The sequence below is a fragment of the Peromyscus leucopus genome, chromosome 5 (genome assembly GCF_004664715.2).
Source record: "Peromyscus leucopus breed LL Stock chromosome 5, UCI_PerLeu_2.1, whole genome shotgun sequence".
Taxonomy (NCBI): Eukaryota; Metazoa; Chordata; class Mammalia; order Rodentia; family Cricetidae; genus Peromyscus; species Peromyscus leucopus.
In genome coordinates, this window is record NC_051067.1 from 47,917,477 (window position 1) to 47,933,355 (window position 15,879).

Below are 15,879 nucleotides of genomic sequence, written 5' to 3' on the forward strand. Positions count from 1 at the left end.
CTCGGTTCTTTTCCCCTCCCCTACCTCTTTCCCGGATGCCTCTCAGGCGATCTAGGATTGGCTAGGATTCTTTGGAGCCCGCCTCTTCCCAGTTTTTATTGGCTTGAACGATGCAAACAACGACGCCATTTTCCCACCAGTTCTATGGAAACAGAAAGTTATGCCTCAGTGCTTCCTGGGATTTGTAGTCCACTCTTCCGGGCCAATCGGCAAACTCTCGGACGTAAGAACTACCAAGACCGCAATGCCTCTTGCCTGCGTTCGACGGGAGCGGGGAGGGGGGGAAGGGGGCGCGGCCATAACGCAGAGGGGAGGTGGCATACGACGCCTGCGCAGTGTGCCAGGGATGGCGTATTTTCTTGCACCCAGTAATGCGGCGTCGCTGGCCGCTGAGGAGGGCGGAGATTTCTGTGGTGAAGTAGGGGGAGGGCTCCAAGGAGGCCTCGGGAAGAGCCGAGGTCTGAACTATAAAGTGAGAAATTGATGTGGGTACTGCTAGTCTCCGACCGGCGGCTTGAAGTCTGAGATCATCGTGGAACCGTGAGCAGCGGCGCGGCGGCAGGGGGGGTGGGGGGGGACCCGGATGGGGAGCGGGGGAGGGGGCGGTACCGAGGAGGAAGAAGAAGAAAGGAGGGAGAGGACCCGGATGCTGACCCGGCTTGGGGTGACTGGCGGCCGGGTGCTGGGACGCGGGGGAGGCAGAGGGGCTCTGAGGAGCGGAAGGGCACCAATGCAGTGCAGGGGAAAAAGCCAGCCTGCGAGCTTATTACAGCACTACCGGTGTGGAGCCCTTTTTCCTCAGAGCCATCATTTCCAAGGCTTGGAGTAAAAGGGTCTTGCTGTGCGCCTCACACCTGCGCTTCTCGGGGGCCCATATGTTTAGCTAGTTTCATTCAGACCAGAGCCTGCCTATAAAAAACAGAGAGAAATACTGTGCATGGAATTTTCGATATTTGTATGCGTGCTGAGGCACGATTTTATCCTCTTGAGGTTCATTCAGTCCTCATGTGGAAAGACAGGATGGACCTTGTGCGACTTCCTGAACGCGTCTGGTCAGACAAAGTGAAACGTGATAGGAGGATGTGAATTAGAGCTTTGGCTTAGGGAAGTATAGAGAGGTTTTTCTGAGGGAATGAGGATCGAGCTCGGCTCAAGAAGCCAGCAGGAGTTCCTAAGGGAAAAGCCTTAAGGAAAGGAGAACATGTTGGAAATGCGTTTCAGGACAAAGCTTTCCCAGTATCTGAGGCCCAGAGAGATGAGGAAGGCAGGTTAAGGAATTTTGATCCAGCACCCTGGAGACTGAAGCCGGAGGCTTACTACTGTGTATTGTAGGCCAGCCTAGATTACACAGGATGAGCCTGTCACCAGAAATCAAAATTAAAAAAGGTTTTATCTGCTCTAATGGTCCAGTGAGTAATAGGATATCTTGGATTCCCAACTTGAATTGCTAAAGTGACAACTCACCCAGAAGTAGAGTTTAGCATTGTGGTGCTGACACATTCCAAGGCCAGCCTGAACTACGTAATGAGTTCCTGGCTAGCCTGGGCCACACAGATCCTCTCTCAAGAAAAAAAAAAAAAAAAAATGATGGCGGAAGATCAGAGGGGCAGCTGCAATAGTATTTCAACAGGGAAAACGATCTACTTGCATAAATATTCACTAATCTCTTTTTCAAACAAATTTCCAACAGCTTTTCAGTTTTTTAAAGTGGGAAACTGGTATCAGATTTGCACTGAGGCATTCTGTAGTGATTCCACATAAGATTAACTGAGTTCGTGCCACTCAGCACTTAAGTCTAGTACATGAAAAGCTGAAACTTCTAACCAAGACAATTGACAGTCCTTAGTTTAAAAAAAAAACAGTCAAGAGTATATAGAACTCTTAAACTGCCTTAGACTCTTAAAGTGCAAAACAGATTGACTGTCAGTACTTACATTGAAGTTCTCATGTTTCTCCACCATAGAGAATACTATATGTAAATATTTTTAAGGGAAGGGAACATTAATTGACTTATATGAGTACTGTTAAACTGTGAATGAGCAAAAAAATAACTTTTTTAAAATTCACCACTAGTGGAGTAATATTAAAGATTTTTTTAAAACACCAGGTTTTTTGGGAGGCAGAGGCAGGCGCATCTCTGAGTTTGAGGCCAGCCTATCTACAAAGCAGATTACAGGAAAGCCAGGACTCTGTTACACAGAGAAACCCTTTGGGGGGAGGGGAGGAGATGACAACATGACACTTCAGTGTTTAAAGGATGTGTCACTCTTAATTCCTGTGCAAAAGGTACCTGCTATTGACCCAGAGGCAAATTCTTGAAGGTGACTTCATTATTTAAAGTTAGGTCAAATGTGTTTTCCAGAATACAAACAAGATAGCATGCTTTTTGCTGGCACCTAATTGAGAAATGGCTCAGTAGGTAAAGTCCTTGCTGTGAAATCATGAGGACCTGGGGATTGCTAGCCAGCCAGTCTAGCCAAACCAGCAAACTCTAGCTTCAATAAAAGACTATTTCAAACAGTAAGGTGGGAAGGTTAAAGAAATTACCCAATGTCAATCTCAAAGTTCCACATACACCACTATAGTGGTTTAAATGAGAATGCCCCCCCCAAAGTTGGTGGAACTGTTTGGGGAAGGATTAGGAGGTGTGGACTTTTTGGAGGAGGTATGTCACTAGAGGTAGCCTTTGAGGTTTCAAAGGCTCATGCCATTCCTAGTTAGCTTTCTGCCTCAGGCTTATGGATAAGATGTACGCTCTCAAATACTGCTCCAGTGCCATGCATGCCTGCCTGCTTGCTGCCAGATCTCCATCATGATGTTCATAGACTCACCCTCCAAAACTGTAAGCAAGCCTCCAATTAAATGTTTTCTTTTATAAGTTGCCTTAGTCATAATGTCGTGTTTTTTGTTGTTGGGTTGTTTTTGTTTTTGAAACAGGGTCACTACATAGCCCTGGCTGTCTTGGAACTATGTATGTAGACCATACTAGCTTTGAACTCACAGAGATCCCCCTGCCTCTACCTCTCAAGTTCTGTGACTAAAATGTGCACCACCACATTGGACTGGTCATAGTGTCTCTTTACAGCAATAAAACAGTAACTAAGATAAATACACACACACACACACACACACACACACACACACACACACACACACACAGGAAATTAAATAAATGAACACTTTAAATAAATGAATACCCCCCCCCCCCCAGACAGGGTTTCTCTGTGTGACAGCTCTGGCTGTTCCAGAACTTGCTTTATAGACCAGGCTGGCCTCGATCTCACAGAGATCTGCCTACCTCTGCCTGCCAAGTGCTGGGATTAAAGGCATGTGCCACCACTGCCTGGCTCTGAATACTTTTTAAAGCATGCTTTTCACTGGGCGTGGTGATACACATGTAATCCTAGCACTTGAAGGCTAAGAAAGGAGGATTGTTCATTCTAGGGCAGCCTGAACTACATTGGGAAATCCTGCATCCAAAAGCAAACAATAAAAAAGCGCTCAGCATGTGCATTCACATTTGTATGTGTTTGATTCTAAAGAGCACCTTGAATAATAAATACAACACCTTCATTCTTGATTTCACTTATTATCTGTCTTCAATGAAGAGTTACAAATTGAGGTTGCAGGGGAGATGGCTCAGTCAGTAAAACATCTATGAAGCATGAGGAGCCAAGTTCCACATCCCTACATCTTTAACTCCAGCACTTGCCTGAGCCAGAACAAGCATATCCCAGGAACTCATTGGCCAGCCAGTCTACCTAAATTGGCAAGGCCTGGGTTCAATGATGGATCCTGTCTCAAATATAAGGTGGAAAATGATTGAAGAAGACCAAGGGTTGTTATATAGCCTCTATACAAACATGCACTCACACACATGAATACATGTACACACAAAAATGTTTGTTTCTCACAGGTACTTATTACGTACGTGTATGAGCATCCACATGCCATCATACTTGTGTGGAAGTCAGTATAGCTTTTAGCTCTTAACTCATTCTTTCTTTTAATTTTATGTATAGTGTCAGCAGATGGCTCTGGGTTAAGGGTTTGCCATGAAGCCTGACAACCTGAGTTGTTCTGTCCATGGGATTCACATGATGGAAGAGAACTGACTCCCTCTTCTAGAGCCTGTCAAGTTGAAAACACTAACCATCACAGGTGCCTTCCGATTCCAAAACCTGTGATATGTAGCTAGCTCTTTGACCAGCAATAACCATGAACTGCCATCATGTAACCATATTCTATTTGGTTTTATATTTACATATACACAGTGAATCCATAAAAGATTATTAGAGGAGAGCTTGTGATTCTGAAAACTAAATGGTGCTCCCCAAAGAAGACAACTCATAACACCTAAAGCTTGCCAGAGGTATCATGGTCACTAGAAAAGCAGATCTCTGAGGAGAAAAGTAGACATAGATATTTGCAGAGAAACAGAAGACTCACCAGTAAAGGAAGCCCTTGCAAAGACTGTGATTGAAGCTGGGCAAGGTAGCATGCTCTGTAATCCCAGTATTTGGGAGTAGAGGCAAAAGAATCAAGAGTTTGCCGGGCGTGGTGGCGCACGCCTTTAATCCCAGCACTCGGGAGGCAGAGGCAGGCAGATCTCTGTGAGTTCAAGGCCAGCCTGGGCTACCAAGTGAGTCCCAGGAAAGGCGCAAAGCTACACAGAGAAACCCTGTTTTGGAAAAAAAAAAAAAAAAAAAAAAAAAAGAATCAAGAGTTCCAGACTAGCTGGGACTACATACATCTTGTCTCAAAAAATTCATATGTACATACATGCCACAGTTTATATTCTAGGAAATATTGAAGTAAAGGCAAAATTCAAAATAATAAGGCACTACAGGGAATTCTTAAATAATAATTGTATTCAAATTAGTCTGCATCTTAAAAACAATTTCTGAGATTTATTGATTTGAGAAAAATGTTCTTCACAAATTACAAAGCACACCTATCTTAATATTGATAGAATATTTGTAATCATTATAGAAATGTCTGTTTTTGTGAATTTGTTTTGACATTTACTTGATGTCAGCAATAAGTCATCTAAGAAAACTACTTAAAAATCAACTAAACATTTTGATCAATGTAATCAGTGGAATGAAGAATTTTTCTTTTTAGAAACTTGAGGTATAATTTATATACCACCCATTCAGAGTGATTAATTAAGATGGATTTGGTAGCTTGAACCCACAGTTTCAAGGCCAGCTTGGGCACCACAGTAAGACCCCATCTCAGGACAAGCTAGATATGATGATGCATGTCTATATTTCAGCACTGAAAACCATGAGGCAGGGCAGTCACAAATTTGAAGCCATTCTGAGCTACACCATAAGACCTTTCAAAAACTTTTTTTTAGTTACAATTTAGTAGATTTTAGTGTAATTACAGTGTACAGCCATCACCACATTCTAATAACATTTTGATCCTATACACAAACACACCACACATGTGAGCGTGTGCACATACCTTCATTATTCATTAGTAACAGTCCTTATTTTTTCTGAGCCAGAAACCACTAACCTGCTTTCCCATCTGTATAGATTGTCTGATTCTGAACATTTCCTATAAATAGGATCATACAGCATGTTCTTTTGTGGCTGGCTCCTTTTGCTTTACATAATTTTTCAAGGTTTTATACATGTAACATTTTACTATATAAATAAAATTTAAGGTCTGTCTGTCCAAAAAAATGCCTTGATAAAAATTCCTTTGCACTTAACACTTAAAAATAATTTGACTCATGAGATCATTTTTATATTTCTCCTTTTTAACAGGTCATCTTTGAAATTTATAAAACATGGAGAAGACTCAAGAGAAAGCTGAAAGAATTCTTCTAGAGCCCTATAGGTACTTACTTCAATTACCAGGTAACAGTTCAGTTATTGTCCGTATAGCATAGTTTTCAAAGAGTAGTGTTTATGTAAATGTTAGCAACAGGAAGGGTTAAAGTTAAATGGTTCTTGAGATCTTCTATTTGAAGCAATACCATTATAAGAAGAATTATTCAAAGAACTATATAATGAAAATGTTTCTGTTTTGCTTTCTGTTTTATTGAGACAGGATATTGTTGATACATTCCTAAGTTGGCCTAAAATTCATTAAGTAGCCCAGGTTGGCCTGGAATTTGTGGTGAACCTCCTGCCTCTGCTTTCCAAGTGCTGGTATTACAGGTGTACTGTGGCCAGTCCTAAAAAGTTATTTCTTCTTTCTTTTAATTATGTGTCTGTGGGAGGGTATGTGCACGTGTGTAAATGCCTGTGGTCAGAAGAGGATGTTATATCCTCTGGAGCTAGAGTCTTAGCCAGTTGTGAGCTACCTGTGATATAGGTGCTAGGACAAACCCAGGACCTCTACAGGACCTTAACCCTTAACTCATTCTTAATCTCTGAGCCATCTGTCCAACCCAACTCCTTTTTTTCCCCCTCATTAATGTATTGAGTGTGAATGTATAGGGAGCTCAGAGAATCCTGGGGATGGAATTCAGGTCATTAGGCTTTGCCCTAGCCACGTTTACCTCTAAAACTTTTTTTTTTGAGTCAGTGTCTTGCTGACCTTGAACTCACAGAGGTCTGTCTCCCAAGTGCTAGGATTAAAGCTGTGCGCCACTATACCCAGACTGTAACTTAACTTTTTTTTCCCCTTTTTAAGTTTTTATTTTATGTGTATGGAAGTTTTGGCTGTGTGTGTGTGTGTGTCTGGACACCACATGTATGCCTAGTACCTGAGGAGGCCAGAAGGGGAGGTCAGTTCCCCAAGGAGTGAAGTTACAGTTATGGTTCTGAGCCACCATGTGTATGCTGGGAATCAAACCTGGAACTTCTGGAGGAGCAGCAAGTGCTCTTAACCACAGAGCCATCTCTCTAGCCTCCGAAACTTAACTTTTATGTAGCTGTTTTCTTGAGCCCTATTCTGAATTTGCAGTATTAGACGGGATACGATATTTGTACTAAATGAACTGGTTGTAAATTTTATCTACCATTGCTTTGTGTTTAGGCTAATTTAACTTCTACTGGCAACTACTACCGAAAGATCTTTCTCAAGCCTTCCACATGAAAAAGAAAATGCTATTAGAAAGCTAGTGGCCCTAGTCAGCACCAAAAGCTAGCACTTGTTTAAGTTTAGGATATGTAAACTGAAGTTGCCCTAGTCTCTAAAACCTTAATTTAAAGGAATGACGGATAATTTTATGAGGAAATTCATTGGCAGAATGCTTTGAATTTTTGTGTAACAGATAGTGTTAACTAATTGTCCCCGAACAGATTTTCTTTTTCTGAAAAACAAAGACAAAGTGTATTTTCTAAAAATGACCATTCCATCTCCAATATGATTAAAACTCACTGAAGTGCTTTGGACTTTCTTGTTGGCCCTTATTTTAAAAAGCTGTGCCTTTTGATCTTTAATTGTGTGTATATATGTGCTGGGGTGGGAAGTATGTGTGCATGAGTGTGGGTACCCACAGAGGACTGAAGAGGGTGTTGAATCACCTGGAGCTGGAGTTACATATGGTTGTGAGCCACCTGACATGGGTGCTGGGAACCAAACTTGGGTCCTCTACAAGACCAGCAAAAGCTCTTTAACGCTGAGCCATCTCTCCAGTCACCCAAGTGTAGTTTGAATGATAAAATGAAGAGGGTAATCCACCCCCACTATTCCTTCACATTGGAAAATCTGAGGGGTATTCGGCGGGGAAGGAAATGGGTTGCTGTGACTGTCTTATTAAGTCTGATCAGTTTGGAAGCAAGTTGTTCAATTTTTCTTGTAATCACATTTTGGAGGCCAGTGAGATAGCTCAGGCAGTAAAGGTGCTTGTCACCATGCCTAAGCTCTGACTTCCACCTCCACAATTGCACCGTGAAATGCACATGATCATAGAAACTCATTAAATAAGTGTTTCTTAAAATTTTTTTTAAAGTAAAATAATGTTTTATTTGTCATATTCTGTGTTATTAATTGCAGGTAAACAGGTGAGAACCAAACTTTCACAGGCATTTAATCACTGGCTGAAAGTTCCAGAAGACAAACTACAGGTATCTAGGCAGTCCATTTTGTCTCTGTTTTGTCCTACTGTGCATCCAATTCTGGACCTTGATGGAGCATGCTGGACAAGTGTTTTGCCACTGAGCCACATCCCCAGCCCTTAGGCAGTTCTAAATCTTATTCTGCATTTAATCACCAAGGAATTAGTAGGTGTCATGTAAAAGTACTCCAAGATCCTTATCCTCTTAATGTTTATACAATATTATATATCGAGGTTGCTAAATATTTATTAGTTGTAAAAGCTTAAGACAACTGAGACTAGTAATTTGGTAATATGTGGTGATACTTTATTTGTGCTGAAATGTGATATTTTACTTGTATGCTAATAAATAGTTTGCCTGGTGATCAGAGGTCATAGCGAGCCATAAACAGAAGTCAGACGGTGGTGGCACATGCCCTTAATCCAATCACATGGCAGGCAGAGTCTCTGTGTGTTCAAGGCCACAGCCAAGCATGGTGACACACACCTTTAATCCCAGTACCAACCATAGAAACTTGGAGGTCTATATGGACAGGCAGTGATAAAGAAGTGATGTGGCTGGGCTTAGAGCCAATGAGAAGACAGAACAGGAAGGCAATAAAGGTGCAGGTTAGACAGGAAGAAGCTCTCTTGGGAAGCTATAGCAAGGTGGTAAGCTAAGGTTAGTTGGCAGCTATTGCTCTGATCTCTATGGCTTATACCTTTGTATTTGGCTCTGTGTTTCTTACTTAATAAGACTGTTTAGAGATTCATCTACAGTTGGCGCCCATTGTGGGTTGGCCATGACCCTGAGATTAAGAGTATCATGCTCTACCAACTGAGCTAGATGGGCTACATGTACTCAACTGGGCTACATGCACTCGACACATGCACTCAACCATAGCTACAATTGGTCCAGCTACATGCATCTGGAGCTACTTGCAGCCAGATCTCTAACTCACATGGCCAGAGCTTAAAGGGGCCAGAGCTACTACTATTGGCTAGACTGCTTGTGGGTTTACAAATCCCTGGCTCAGGCCCTAAAGAACTCAGGCCAGAGCACGTGGCTGGACTTTAGAGAGGCCTGGACCTCCTTCAGGGCTTTCTCCATCACGTCCTGGAGGAGGTCTAGCAGGTCCAGTGTAGCCAAGGGACGAGCTGGGCCAGAGCCTGTAGGGTGTCGAGCAGAAGGTACAATCTCTGCAAGCCATATTTGGGACTTTCAAGTCCATCTTGAGAAATTCTCAACATAAACAGGACCCCACAGAGAAAGCTGTGAAGCAGGGGGAGAGCTAGATGAACCGTATCAGCAAAGTTCTACAGAAGCTGCAGAATGAGATTCTTAAAGATCTGTCTGACACGATCCATGTGGTCAAGGATGCCCAAGAGCGGGATTTCACATCCTTGGAGAACGTGGTAAAGGAGCACCTAACGGAGCTCACCAAGTCCATCAATGACAAATCTCCATCTTCACCGATGTCCAGAAGAGGAGCCAGAAGGAGATAAATGACATCAAGATGAAGGTGGCCTTCCCTGGAAGAATCCAAGGGCGATCGCAATCAGGACCTGAAAATTCTGGAGAAAGCCCTGAAGGAGGTCCAGGCCTCTGTGAAGTCCAGGGAGAGGGACATTGAGGCCCTGCAGAGTTCCCTTCAGACCATGGAATCTGATGTCTTCATAGAGGTCCAGGAGCTAGTGAGCCTCAAGCAGGAACAACATATGTTCAAGCAGGCCCCTGGCATTGGAGGCCCTCATGGAGAAGCTTTTGTGGTCTGAGAAGTACTCCTCTTGCCTCCCAGAGGACATCAGGAGACTGGAAGAAGAGCTGCAGCAGCTGAAGGCTGAGGCCCATGGAGCAGAGGAGGCCATTGTCTTCAAAGACTCCAAAGCCTTAGATGAACTCCAGCGGCAGATTGAAGGTCTACTCTATGCAGGTGGCCTTTGCTCACCACACTGAGAGCCTGAAGTCGCTCTTGTCTAAGAGCCAGGAGTATGAGCAGTGCCTGGCTATGCTGCAGGAGCACCTGGAAAGCCTGGGGTCCTCCTCTGATCTGGCCAGCACAGTGAGGAGCCTGGGGGAGGTCCAGCTAACGCTGGCCAGAGCGAAGTGAAGGAGCTGCAGCAAAGTGTGGGTCACTGCAAGGACAGGTGCACTCGATGTTCAGCCAAGACCAAGCCCAGGCCTCCCCAGGATTTCCTGGATAGACTCTCCTCTCTAGACAACCTGAAATGCTCAGTGGACCAAGTGGAGTAAGACTTGAAAATTCTCAGGACTGCCGTGGACAGCTTGGTTGCCTACTCCATCAAGATTGAAACAAATGAAAACAACCTGGCGTCAGCCAAAGGCTTGCTGGATGACTTGAGGAATGATCTGGATAGGTTGTCTGTGAAAATTGAAAAGATTCATGAAAATATCTAAATGAACTGCTTGTGCCGGGCACACGTTTATAGACCAGTTTCTTATGATAAAGAAACAAAACAAAACAAAATCATTGTTTCCTCCCAGGTACCCTCCCACCAGCCTCTTGCCCCTTCCCTCACGAAAAGCAGTAAACACCATCTGAGCATGACTGCGTGGTGATCTGTGCCTGGTTAATTTATTTGCAGTTATTACCACACAGCTTTGGTTTCTGAAATCCTGTTTCTGCTTTTGGTTTAGCTTCCTGAAGGCCCAAACCTGCACAGAAAAGGTGGCTTTTAGAAGGGATGTGTCTACTGTCAGGGAGATGACAATGGCTTTAACTGGGGATTAACAGAGCAGATTAACCTGAAAAGAAAAGAAATCCTGTCTGGCTGACAGATTTGTGGTAAAACACAGCAACAGCAATGGGGGAGGGGCACTTTTAATAATATCGTTAATTATAACCTGTTTTGGCAAGCATGTACCATCGTAGTACACACATGGAATTCCAGCCCTTAGAAGCTGGCTACATAAGGAGAATATGTCTTTAAAATTAATTAATTAAAAATTAAAAAACTGGGCTGGAGAGATGGCTCTGAGGTTCATTAAGAGCATGTACTGCTCTTGCAGAGGACCTAAGTTCAAGTTCCAGCACCCACATCAGGCACCTCACAACTGCCTATAACTCTAGATCCAAGGGAATCTGATGTCTCTGGTCTCCAAGGGCACCTGCACTCACATGCACATACATACTGACACATACACAAATTAAAAATAATAGAAATAAATCTTTTAAAAAATTCTCAATGTGTGCATGCACACATTTGTGCACTAGTCTTTGTATATATCTGTATGTATGTGGTTGTATCCCTTTACATGTGTGTGTTGTATGTGTATATGTTAGTGAAATTTTCCATTTTGGTTGTTTTCCTCTAGATTATCATTGAAGTAACTGAAATGTTGCATAACGCCAGCCTACTCATTGATGATATTGAAGACAATTCAAAGCTCCGACGTGGTTTTCCAGTGGCGCATAGCATCTATGGAATCCCATCTGTCATCAATTCTGCCAATTATGTCTATTTCCTTGGCCTGGAGAAAGTCTTAACACTTGATCACCCAGATGCTGTAAAGCTTTTCACACGCCAACTTTTGGAACTCCATCAGGGACAAGGCCTAGATATTTACTGGAGGGACACCTACACCTGTCCCACTGAGGAAGAATACAAAGCCATGGTGTTGCAGAAGACAGGTGGATTGTTTGGACTAGCAGTGGGTCTCATGCAGTTGTTCTCTGATTACAAAGAAGATTTAAAGCCACTGCTTGATACACTTGGACTCTTCTTCCAGATTAGAGATGATTATGCCAATTTACACTCCAAAGAATACAGTGAAAACAAAAGTTTCTGTGAAGACCTGACAGAAGGGAAGTTCTCATTTCCCACTATTCATGCCATCTGGTCAAGGCCAGAAAGCACCCAGGTACAGAATATCCTGCGCCAAAGAACAGAAAATATAGATATTAAAAAATACTGTGTGCAGTACCTGGAGGATGTAGGTTCTTTTGAATATACTCGATACACTCTGAGAGAGCTTGAAGCTAAAGCCTATAAACAAATTGAGGCCTGTGGTGGGAACCCTGCACTAGTGGCTTTAGTGAAGCATTTAAGTAAGATGTTCACAGAAGAAAATGAATAATATTTGCTGATTTTGGTTAGATTCAATGGCTTCTTTCAGTTGAAAATGCGGAGTGGCTTCCTGTTTATCTTTTCAAGTACTAGTCTCCAAAAACTGAGTAAATGAGGATGATGTGGGTGAAAGTGTTTCATTGTCAGAATCCCTTTGCATAAAAATACAAACTTGAGGGCTAGAGTGATGGCTCAGTGCTTAAGAGGCTTGCAGAGAACCCAGGTTCAATTCCCAGTGCCCATATAGAAGTTCACCACCATCTATAACTCCAGTTCCTATGATCTGATGGCCTCTTCTGACCTTTGCAGGCAGCAGGCATGCACGTAATACACTGACACACACATAGGCAAAGCACTCATACAAATGAGATAGATTTTTTTAATTTTTTAAAAACACAAAGTTGAAAGTACCAGGAGCCACAAAAACGGGTCTTAGAAATGTCAGACGCTAAATGTGACCAACCCCCTACTACCCCACATGTTCTGGATTTATGAATAAAAAAGACATCTTCCAAGAAACTTCTGCTTTGTAACTGTATGATATGGATGGTTCCCAATTCACTGATGCTTCAGTTCAAAACAGGGACTTCCTAGACAAGTGTCTTTAGCTAAAGACCAAAGAACCGCTGTCTTTCCCTAAATGATACTGAGTATGTCAGTTTTGTCTCTTTGAAGGTCTATACCAAAATCTGAAAAGACAGAATGAAAGCAGTAAGCACTCTTCTCACTCACTCTCTTGTTTCCATCCTTAACACCCCACAAATTCTGCTTTTTTAGCAAGAAGACTCCACTTAATGAAGTTCACATCCTGGTCCCAATTTATTTTTTATTTTTTATTTTTTTTTTTTTGTTAGTATGTGTGTCTTGTAACATTTTTCTGCTCCAAACTGATTATATCTGTGTATAATGTTGTTTCTCTGTGAATGAAGAAAATATACAGAAAAAGTGTTTTGTGGAACATACTTGTAACCCCAGTAATCCAGAGGTATAGTCAGGAAGATCAGAAGTTCAGGGTTATGCTCAGCTATATGAGTTTGAGGCCAGTCTGGGCTACTTGAGACTTTGTCTCAAAAGAAAAAAAAAATTTTTTTTCTTGAGACAGGCTTCACTATACAATTCTAGCTGGCCTCAAGGATCAAAGGATCCACCAGCCTAGCCTCTGCCTCCTGAATGCTAGGATAAAAGTTGTGTCCCACCATCCCTGACAAAATGTGTAAGTCGATTTATTTTCTTGCATAATCAAATTAATTTTGGCCTGGTACTAATTCATGATTCTTCTGTCATTCTTGTCTTACCTTTGTCAGTAACAGAAATGCTTATTAGTGAATTAGAGTGATGTTATCTATACAGTAATCATAATTCCATTCTTTACTTGGTCTGTGGTCATAGTTGTTAATTCAGAAGAGAGCCAGAATGTAATGAGTATCTTTGTTCCTTTAATAAGATGATTTTATTTGTGCGGGCCTTTAATCCCAGCACTCAGGAGGCAGAGACAGGCAGATCTCCTGGGAGGCTAGCCTGGTCTACAGAGTGAGTTCCAGGACAGCCAGAGCTATACAGAAACCCTGTCTCAAAAAAAAAAAAAAAAAAAAAAAAAAAATTCTATTTGCTTAGATTTGTTCTACAGTAATGCTTTTCCTGCCTAAGAAAGTCTTCAGCTATCCTCTTGGAGAGTTGGATTTTGCCATGTCGGAGTTTTCTTTTTTTTCTTTCTTTCTTTCTTTTTTTTTTTTTTTTTTTTTTTTTTTTTTTTTTTTGTGTGTGTGTGTGTGTGTGTGTGTGTGTGTGAGACAGAGAAGGGGGGGTGAGTTTCTCTGTGTAGCCCTGACTGTCCTAGAACACACTTTGTAAACCAGGCTTGCTTTGAACTCACAGTGATCCCCCTGCCTCTGCCTTCTGAGTGCTGGGCCTAAAGGAGTGTGCCACCACTGCCTGGTTGAGACTTACTTTTTAATATTTTCTGTTTTATGCAGCTTCAGAAAAACATTAATTTTATTTACCAGATCTGCAAGAATAAATGTCAGTTATATTGCCATAAATGACTTGGCTCAGCAAGATTTTTATTTTCTTGAGATGAGGTCTGGCTTTGTTGTCTAAGCTATTATTGGCCTTATCTTCCTTCAGCCTCTGGAGTAGCTGGGATTCCAGTCCAGTCCTTGGTCTAGCAAGGTCTTAGTTCATCTGCTCTGCTCTCCCACTGCCCCTCCTTTAACTTCTGTCTGAGATCTTCGGAAGCCCTCTGCCAGTTCTGAGTGCAGCCAGCCACCTGCATTCTTTGGCTTCCAGTGCTATTAGGGAATGTTCTCCTGGCTGCTGGTGTAGTCACTACTGCCTTCTTGAGCTGCCTCCCGCCACTCCACACTACCACCACCACCACCACCACCACCACCACCACCACCACCACCACCCAGTAACCTGTATTATTTCTCTCTTCCTTTCCTAGCAGAAAAGGAGATTCCTCACCTAGCAATCTAATGTCTCCTATTACTTTTTCCACTCTCTACCTATCAGATGTGGAGCCTCGTAACTTTCTACTCTTTTATTTTAAATCTGCCTTCAAGTCCTCTGCCTTTTATTTCCAAAAACAAACCAGATGAGGTGGCACATGCCTATAATCTCAGCACTTAGGATGGGAAATTGGGATCAAAAGTTCAAGGTCCTTATTGGCTACATAGCGGGCTGGGTTTTATAAGAGTTTGTCCTACAGCCTTAGGCCAAAGGAGCTCTCGAACTCTAGATTCCTTTCCCTTCCTACTCCTGAGGGCCTCACCCCATCCCAGGCTGTCATCCTTAGGAATTGTCCTATGGTTCATGTTAAACCATGTGCTATGGAAAAGGGGAAAGAAATGTATATTTATACATCTGTAATCCCAGCACTCAGGAGGCAGAGGCAGGCAGATCTGGTGATCTGGTCTAAATAGAGAGTTTCAGGCCAGACAAGGTAACGGTGAGACTCTCAAAAAAAAAGTTTCACATACAGAAATGGGCTCACAGTGATGAAGCCTATATTATTATGAGTTCATATATAATATAGTTGACATTTTACTTTCTTTTTTTTAGGTTTTTTTTTTTTTTTTAGAGAGATTTATTTATTTATTATGTATACAGCATGTATGACCAGAAGAGGGCACCAGACCTTATTACAGATGGTTGTGAGCCACCATGTGGTTGCTGGGAATTGAACTCAGGACCTCTGGAAGAGCAGTCGGTGCTCAACCTCTAAGCTATTTCTCCAGCCCCCGACATTTTACTTTCTTAACCTGACCACCCCACTTGGCTAATTGCAGACTCACTCTGCTCGTCTTAATTTATCTTTTCATATTTAGATTATTTGATATATTGAGATTTAGCTGTAATGTTAGGCATTTTGCTATGTACAGCTTGGTGAAAAAGGAAATACAAAAAAAAAATCAGTGATATAAATTTCAGTGTTAACCTGTTAGTTCAAGTCAGCTGTGTACAGTGTTTCCTAGGAGTTAATGGGCACTGAAACAGAAATGCCTGGGAAATAATTGTCCTGCCTTTTTTTTGATAGCCCGCAGCTGGCCTAGAGCTTGATATGTAGATTTAATCTCAGAGATCTGCTTGTTTCTATGTCCAGAGTGCAGGGATTAAAAGCATGGACCATCACCAGGCGGTGGTGGTGTGCCCCTTTAATTCTAGCACTCGGGAGGCAGAGGCAGGCAGATCTCTGTGAGTTCCAGGCCAGCCTGGGTTACAGAGTGAGTTCCAGCAAAGGCACCAAAGCTACACAGAGAAACCCTGTCTTAAAAAAACAAAACAAAACA

At 42.4% G+C, this 15,879-nt stretch overlaps 1 protein-coding gene and 1 pseudogene across 3 annotated transcripts; both read left to right on the forward strand.

The window, feature by feature from the left end:
* The first annotated feature begins 308 nt into the window (after positions 1-308).
* On the forward strand, positions 309-12,610 carry Ggps1 (geranylgeranyl diphosphate synthase 1). Of its 3 annotated transcripts, none has more exons than XM_028859841.2 (4): positions 309-540; positions 5,781-5,873; positions 7,963-8,033; positions 11,340-12,610. In XM_028859841.2, the coding sequence occupies exons 2-4, from the start codon at positions 5,804-5,806 to the stop codon at positions 12,099-12,101; spliced, it is 903 nt and encodes a 300-aa protein (XP_028715674.1). In that variant the 5' UTR covers positions 309-540; positions 5,781-5,803; the 3' UTR covers positions 12,102-12,610. The 3 variants fall into 3 exon arrangements, with proteins under 3 accessions (XP_028715674.1, XP_037061826.1, XP_037061827.1); XM_037205931.1 differs by lacking the exon at positions 309-540 and adding an exon at positions 629-2,842; XM_037205932.1 differs by lacking the exons at positions 309-540; positions 7,963-8,033 and having other exon boundaries at positions 5,804-5,873.
* On the forward strand, positions 8,806-11,008 carry LOC114685900 (annotated as a pseudogene).
* Positions 12,611-15,879: the final 3,269 nt, after the last annotated feature.